Genomic DNA, 8,748 nt, shown 5'->3' on the forward strand with positions numbered 1-8,748 from the left:
AGAAGGCGTGAATATGAAGTTAGGCAGCTAAAAATCGAGTTGTATGTTATACTCGACCTGTTTAACGAATTTATCCACATTTGAGCCGATTCTGTAGCGGACACCTCAAGAGTGGTTTTTTGACCAGCTTTTTTTCAAAATAAAAATATCCAAAAACCAAAAATTCCTCGTTTGTGAGAAAATTTTTGAAATTTGCGCGAATCGCTGTATTTTGTCATTAGTTAACCACACGAGAGCGAATTTCGCCATTTCCAGCATTTCTTGGATCTCCCTTTAATTTTTGGATATTTTTATTATGAAAAAAGCTGGTCAAAAACCCACTCTTGAGGTGTCCCCTCCAGAATCGGCTCAAATGTGGATAAATTCGCTAAACAGTTCGAGTATAACACACAACTCGATTTTTAGCTGCCCAACTTCATATTCACGCCTTCTGGAGCAAATTGAAAATTCTGGAGAAATTGAAAAATCGCACTGGAGGCTCCAGAATGGCTGGAAATGGCGGAACTCGGCCTCAGGGGGTTTGTTGTGTTGGAAATACAGCGATTCGCGCAAATTTCGAAAATTTCCTCGCAAACGGTGAAATTTTGATTTTTTTTTGGATTTCTTATTATGAAAAAAGTTGGTCAAAAAACCACTCTTGAGGTGTCCCTCCCAAAATCGACTCAAATGTGGATAAACTCGTTAAACAGATCGAGTATAACGCACAACTCGATTTTTAGCTGCCCAACTTCATATTTACGCCTTCTGGAGCAAATTCATAATTCTGGAGAAATTGAAAAATAGCGCTGGAGGCTCCAGAATGGCTGGAAATGGCAAAATTTGGATTGGGGGGGGGGGGTTAATATCAGTTTTAGGACTTATCTCGAACATTTTTACTGATCAAGTACGTACTTTTGAAAAAAAGCATAGATCCCCAAAAACAGTCAATTTTGAATTTTCAAAAATTCGCCAAAAATCGAAAAATGAACTTGGGCAGCTGAAAATTTGGATTTTGGGGGTTTTAGAACATGCTCTTTCTAAAAATCGCGGTCCCATTCAAATCTGAGGTGAACACCTCAAAAAGTTCCCTTGTGAGAGGGGGGGGGGGGTCTGGGCCCTTTTATCAAGAAATTGAGGTTCGAAGAAACTGCCCCCTTTATCTTACCCTCTGCTGGAGCTTTTCTGATACTAAAAATATATTTCATTAAGTCATTCCATCAGTCATCAGAGAAAGATGCTGCTTTCAAAAATGTTATTTTTCTGGGCATCTGTAGAAAAATACTCGAATCAATGATGCATGAGGGGAAAATGGAAAATGTGTATTACGACCAAATTGTAATACACTTTACGATGACGGCAGAAAAATGAAACCTACTCGACAGGTAAGTATCTGGTATATTTTTCGTTTCTCGTTTATAAAATAATTGTAAGCACCCTTTGAAAAGAGCTTGAAAAAAAAAAGCAAGGAGCCCAAAGTAAAACAATAAAGCGACCACATAGAAACGCGTGTAGGTATATTTAGGTCATTAATTTGGAGTCTTTTTAAAAATGGAATTTTCAAAATACACCATTTCTGCGTCCAATAAACCTCAGTAAAATCGTCTGCTGATGCTGCTATAAAAAAACAAAAGCAAAAAAAAATCTTGGAAGATGAAATAAACTAAAAAGAAGTAAGTATACGCCATCCATGTACAAAAATATCATCATATTATAAAAGATTACCTACGAAAGAAAGAAAGAAAGAAAAAACACATTTAGGCAAGAGGGGAAAAGATTTAAAAAACGTTGAATATAAGCTACGACGACGTTTCGCAAAATAATGAGAGCTTTTAGGTTGACATTTGCGAGCGAATGGTACAATATCCTCTGTCATCTTACCCGTAAATCTCTTTCGATTCTCGCTTCAATGAGTAATTAATTTAGAATGAAAGAGAAAACGTGGAAAAAAATCAAGCAAGGTGAATATACAAGATTGCTCTTTTTTAAAAACAAAAAGTAAAACATGAAGTGCATCCTTTTAGATAAGAAGTGAAGATGCTGCTTCTATACGAATATGAAGTACCTATGAATCGTCAGTGGGTCACATCGAAGGGATTATTCCATGTTTGGTACTTGGAATGTTGACCTCAAAAGGGCTCTTATTGGTGGACGGTAATTTGGGTGGAGATTTACTTATCGTGTGCCAGATTTTTTGTTGGATTTATTGTTAGTAGTCTACATGTCTACTGGATGCACTATCACAATTATCATCAACTTGTGGCCAACTTATCTTTATTCATTGTTAGTCTTTTTTTTTTTTTGGAATATTTCAACGTGCTTTTTAGTTTTTTTGAAAGTTTAACATGTTCTACCGAGTATGACTATCGACTTCGCCTGGTAAGTTTACGATCTAATAATCTGATTGTGACTTCTTATGCAAACCGATCATCAATGCTGGGTTCGTTTTTGTTCAAAATTACTGGAAGAATTCAGTGCTTACATTTTTTTTACAAGTTAATTGCCTCGTTCAAGTGTTTCATATCATGCACATGTGAATTTGATAAGATATCTTCTTCTGGGTTAGTTTGGTTGCCTATTCAGAGTTTGAGTACCTACATTAATTTGTGAACTACCTATTTCTGCAGGTGTTTGGTGGGGAACTCATTGGTCGTTTGAGATAGAATAATAATTAGGTATAGTGATTTTCGAGAAACTTACACGAGTATAAAACATAAGTTTCACCTCCCCCTCGACCTGTTTGAGTAAATTAAATGAGAAAAACACCCAAAAATAAATCTTGGGTGTAATTTTGAGACACTGGATTTTCATTTTTTGATTTTTGGGAATTGTTAACAAATTCAAATCTGCCTCAATTTGTATGAAAAAAATTAAGATAGAAAGATACAAAATTTCACGAGTAGGTACCTATGCATTATTTTTCCCCACCCCAATCAATGGGTGGTGGTTTCAATTCGTTCTGGAACCTTCAGCAAATTTTTGGAATTCTTAGTTTGGGGAAAAATTGCCATTAAAAAGACCAAAATGAAATTCAGATCGTGTAAAATCAGATATATTATTGTTTTTGTTGAATCGATTTATGCAAAAAGTTCCACAACCAGATTTAGTCTGCTCAAATCTAAATTTTTTCCAGCAATTTTTTGAAGCGAAAAATAAAAAATTCATTATTCACAAATCCTGTAGTATCAGCTCTTGTGAGAATGATGGGTCGCAATCCCCCCCCCCTCCGTAGGAATAAGTAGTTTTGAGATGTACGTAATATTTCAAAGTTTCAGTTTGATGATCTTGAGTGGTTTTCAAGAAGATTAAGCCAAATTTTGAATTTTAAAATATGCCAAAAAAAAATAAAAATTAAGTTTAGCCGCTGAGATTTTTGGATGGGCTTTCGAGTACGCTAATGCATTATTTTAGACTGTTAAAAAAAACCAGCCATGCCTTCTACTGAAGTTTACATTTTTATTATTTTTTGGCAAATTTTCAATGAATCATTTTCAAGTGACGATGTTTTGAGCAATTCCTCCCCCCTCGTTCTGCCGAAACTTTTTCAATTTATGCTTATTTTTATGTTTTTTTTTCTTGTATTTTTACGTCATTTCATCATGTTTTTAATACTTCAATGAAATTTCATATTTTTTTGTTGATTTTTAGTAATTTTTAATACTAATTTCAACGATGTTTACTCAATTTTTGCTACAATTGCATGTGGCTTTTTTCATGTTTTTGAAAGTATTGCGTGTTTTTGAAAGTAACTTTCATAATTTTTGTCAAATTTGCAGAAATATTGCCAGCTTTTAATGATTTACCTTGTTTTTAGTACTTTTTTTTGCCTATTTTTACGTAATTTTACTACGTTTTCAAGTTTTATTTCATTCTGATGGTTTTTTATTAATTTTATAATGTTTTTTTTTTTCGTGTTTTTCAATATTTTCACCACTTTCCAGATACTCGTAAAATTGTTGATCATTTTTACATCGCTTTTATTGCTTATTTGGACAATTTTTATGTAATTTCAACGTGTTTTCAATGCTTTTTTTACACAATTTTATTCAAAGTTTACCCGAAGTTTTATCAGTTTAGACGTTTAGAGTGAATTTACTGGTTTATTCATATTTTTCAATCTTTCTTACTGCATTTTGTCATTTGTCCAATTCGTATGAAATGAGATTCCATAACACCTACTTTGGTCATTTTCATTAATTTTAATGCATTTTGGTGTTTTTTTAAAAAATTTTTTAAAGAAGTTTTCAATAGTTTTACGCAATCTATATCAAGATTTGAAAATTTTACTAAAATTTCATCAGTTTTGTGTACCTAATTTCTAAATTTTGTACTAATTTTAATGTGGCTTTTTAGAATTTTTTCATCATTTTGTCCTTTTTTTTATTTTTTTTATTTATTTTTTTTTTAAGCCCATCAATTTTTGGCAAAGTTACGTTATTTTCAGTGGCTTTGTTTTTTAGGTTATTTTAACACAAATTTAACAGGCACTTCTGATGTCGTTCCTTAATATTCTTCAAATTTTTTACTGAAATTTAATTTATTTTTAGCAATATAAAGTACGTATTTATCTAGTTTTTGATGCTTTTTAAAATCATTTTAACAAGTTTTTTACACTTTTTTTCATTATTTTTGTCAAATTTTGCTAAAATTTTGTCAGTTTTTAATGATTTTGACAATTTTTATGCAATTTTTGCAACATTTAGTTCAACTCTTGATTTGTGAAATTTCACCATATTTCGGTGATTTTAATGCATTTGTTCATATTTTTGGGTCATTTCAACAATTTTTTGACCATTTTTTTGTGATTTTTCTCTCGATTAGAAAATTTTTTCAAAATTGTTTCATTTCTACATTTTTTCAAATTTCACCGAAATTTCATTAGGTACTTTTTTGTGATTTTTAGTCATTTTTATGCTTTTTTTGTGTTGAAGTTTTATGCAATTTTTACCTATTTTAGCTTTTTTCGTTTTTTTAAGAACAATTTTTTCAATTTTTTGTTTCTATTTATTCTTTTGATAATTTTCATTCAAATTTTAAAAAATATAAACTTGAGAAATTAAAAATTTCAAATTTGGTCGAATCTCCCCCCCCCCCTCCAATCACCCTCGTCACAATCAAATCATTCTAAGGCTGTTGGTTTTAATCGAGAGGAACTGATTGTTACGATTTTCTCAAGAAATTCTTCTTTACATCCGATCATTTCGTTTCGTTAAATTTTAAATTTAGAATTAGAACACCACGCTTATTCTCGTATCCATTCACGGAAACCTACAAATCGATTTGTTTTTCCTTCGATGACTCAAGAAGTCACACTTTTAAAAGTATTCATTGACGAAAACACGTCAAACCGCACCCACCTTACCACACCATACCTACGATTACACAAGCAGTTTGATATGCGAGGAATTTTACTTTCACGCTATCTGAACTTTTTTGAAGAAAAAAAAAACGAAAAAAAAGCGTTAGAAAGCTCGTTTGATAAGTCCCACCCGTAATAAACACGTTAAGAGAATTATTATCAGTGAAGAAATCCCTCAAAACATACATATAAAACGATAGTTAGAGTCTAGGTTCCCATTTTATTCGAGAAATTAGCGAAATATTTTCGAAAAAGTGACCACGTTCGCTTACGTCAGCAATATTTATCGCCACCGAACCAGGTACGCTAACGTAATGCATACCGAGCTTTGGCGTCAGTGTCTTGATTACCTCAATAGGTAAAAAAATATTAAACGTGTGTATTTTTTTTTTCAAACTACACAGTAATTTTTAGGGTGTTTTCGAAAATGATGAGTAATTGATTGGATGCATCAGTGGACGCTGCCGGAGCCTTCGCGTCTCGATTCAAGTGCATTGGAGCTGTCTCGTTATGGCTAAAAAAATCGAATGGTTTTTTATTACCATTCTGAATGCCGGCAAAATAATCCTGAAAGTGAGTAATTTTCTTTCTATCTACGTTCAACGTTATTTAAATAAATGCTCCATTAAAAAGTAAGAAAACTTGACGATGTTTTTTAATGATCTACAATGATGACTCATTTGATAAATTTTCATTCATTTTCGCAGAGACTAAAAATAACCAAACGAAAATGTGTTCCTGACAGCCTGAGTACAGATTCCGAAAGCATAGACATTTACTACCCGGAATTCATGAATGATAAATTACGAGAAGATAGGATCTCATCGTTGATAAGCCAACTATCATTCAGCACGGCGACTCTAAGCGAACTCGGTATCAGATACAGTTTGGACACCATTTATACATTCGTCGATGACCAAAGCTCGGTTCAAGCCACTTTAGAAAATTTATACAACGAAAGGATCGAAATAGAAAAAGAAAATTCTCATTTTAACGAAAGCATTGTTCGAGTAGATATAGATTCGCCTCATCTAGTTCAAATAGCAGCTGTTTGAACTATCCTTATCTGTATCGTTTACCCTGTAAATTGTTGTAAGTTAATAAAAAAAAAAACGCTATGTAAAATATCAACTGTTAAATTGTTGTTTTGAGGGAGGGTTGAATCACATGAAATGTTGCTTCACCTAAGCCCAGATATTAAAGAATCCAGAATCGTACTCCTAGTTCCTTTTTCAAAACCTCAAACGTCAATTTTTTTTAAATCTACAGTCACGAAAAAAACATCGAAATAAAACGAACCAATTTTTTTTGTCGAGATATATTTTATTTTTGAAAAATTTTCACAAAAAAATAATAATAAATTCAATACATTTCAGAAGAAGAAAAAAAAGAGAATAAATTCAAGAATATAGAGCAAAATACACATGTACCAAGGTATAAAAAGCCATACAAAAAAAAGTACACAGTATTGCTCCTTCGTTAAATAGGTATTAGGTATATATCTGTAAATTATTTAATTGTGAACCCGATTCAAGATTTTAAAAAATTCACGAGTTTTAGACAATAGAAAAAAAGAAACGGAAAAAGAGAAAAATAAATAAACAAACATGCGAAAGACCTCACAACTTCGAATCTGGAAATTGAATAAACCGTGAAAAAAAACCTGAATCGAAAAAGAATAAAATAAAGAAAATGAAGAACGAATGGAAAACTTTTTGATTCGGTTTCTTAAACTTTAGAATCTACCTAATTGGACAGGAAAAAGAGCAGAAGAATGAAATGAGGCTAACAAGGAAACCCTCCCCCACCTCTACAAATGTAATCTCCGATTTAGTGTACAGTCCAAGCGCGAAAAAGTGTCATTTGAGTTGACAGTTTTTGGGGACAAAAAAAAGAGTTGGCTTTTCGTTAGTATCTTATTAACATTCAAGAAAATGTACATTTCGGATTTTTTGGCCGGCACAATAGGGAGCTGGAGCCTCAAAACCCCCATTTTTCGAAGTTGGCCGGGGACAAAATTTTTTTTTTTAATTTGGTAGAGGACACTCTCCCGAGTATAGATATATATATATCCTTTTTTTGATTTGGATTCCGGCACAGTTGCGTTCCAGAGCTGCATAAAGGCAATTTTTTTGCCAAAAATTTTCATGAGACACTCAAAAAAAATTTACATTGAAATTTTCGGTTTCCTCTCAAAATTTTAACCATTTTGTATAGGTCACAATTCACATGTTACAACAGACTGGAAGTACCTAATTAAGAAATGATTCATACAATTTTTTAGCTCAAAATTTTCATGAGATGCCCAAAAAAAAATTTCATTGAGATTTTTGGTTTTCTCGCGAAATTTTAACCCATTTGCATAGGTCGCATGTTACAACAGACTGAAGGTATGTACTTGAAAAATGATTCATGCAATTTTTTTAGCTCAAAATTTTCACGAAACACTCAAAAAAAATTTTCATTGAGATTTTCGGCTTTCTCGCGAAATTTTAACCCACTTTGATAGGTCGCACGATCACGTTGTCAAAATGTCATACATCCATTTTTTTTAATGAAATGGTCCGGATGCGTAACTTTGAAAATTTACTGCGGGTCATTGTGCCGGCCATTTTTCACAAAGTTGGTCTCTATCAGCGTGGGATGAATGGATGCAATCATGTAGGTGCGTATTTTTTGTCCCTCGGGCCGTATTGCTTCCACAGAGTGGTTTTTATGTGAAAAAGTGCCAAACTTGGCAAAAAAATTGCCTTTATGCAGCTCTGGAACGCAACTGTGCCGGAATCCAACTCAAAAAAAGTATATATATATATCTATACTCGGGAGAGTGTCCTCTACCAAATGAAAAAAAAAAATTTGTCCCCGGCCAACTTCGCAAAATAGGGGTTTTGAGGCTCTAGCTCCCTATTGTGCCGGCCAAAAAATCCGAAATGTCCATTTTCTTGAATGTTAATAAGATACTAACGAAAAGCCAACTCTTTTTTTTGTCCCTCAAAAAATCAAACTGTTTTCAGTTTCTAGAGCACTTTTTGGTGTTTAGACTGTAGATTAATTTAATTGAAATATCAGCATTCTACCTATAATATTTTCTGGAGGCTCCAGAACTACATACAAAAAACTGTTCGAAATCGCGTTCAATAGGAGATGACACCGCCTTCTAGAACAGAGAAAAAAATCGCTCAATACCTAGATACTTAATATTTTGATGAGAATAAGTCTTATTTTGAATGAACTTTGAGCTTTTCTAATTGTTTAAACTCGATGATATACGTTGAAGTCATCAAGAGACCATTTACTAGTGAACTAAAAAACGGAAACACACTTGAAAAAAATTTACAATTCTTCAAATTTTGTGCTTTATGCCGGGAAAATTGAATACTTATTGACCATGAAAATTTGAAATTTTTCGTACG

The 8,748-nt window shown here is 32.7% G+C and overlaps 1 protein-coding gene across 1 annotated transcript; it reads left to right on the forward strand.

The window, feature by feature from the left end:
• Positions 1-5,558: 5,558 nt before the first annotated feature.
• LOC135848079 (uncharacterized) lies at positions 5,559-6,552 on the forward strand. The gene is made up of 2 exons (XM_065367854.1): positions 5,559-5,908; positions 6,043-6,552. The coding sequence occupies exons 1-2, from the start codon at positions 5,846-5,848 to the stop codon at positions 6,388-6,390; spliced, it is 411 nt and encodes a 136-aa protein (XP_065223926.1). The 5' UTR covers positions 5,559-5,845; the 3' UTR covers positions 6,391-6,552.
• Positions 6,553-8,748: the final 2,196 nt, after the last annotated feature.

This window comes from Planococcus citri, chromosome 5 (genome assembly GCF_950023065.1).
Source record: "Planococcus citri chromosome 5, ihPlaCitr1.1, whole genome shotgun sequence".
In the NCBI taxonomy this organism is placed as follows: Eukaryota; Metazoa; Arthropoda; class Insecta; order Hemiptera; family Pseudococcidae; genus Planococcus; species Planococcus citri.

Bases quoted from the DNA above. Each gene is read 5' to 3' on its own strand.
- LOC135848079 (XM_065367854.1), top strand. From the start codon at position 5,846: ATGGCTAAAAAAATCGAATGGTTTTTTATTACCATTCTGAATGCCGGC. The intron at 5,909-6,042 runs GTGAGTAATTTT...TCATTTTCGCAG, and splicing joins CCGGCAAAATAATCCTGAAA to AGACTAAAAATAACCAAACG.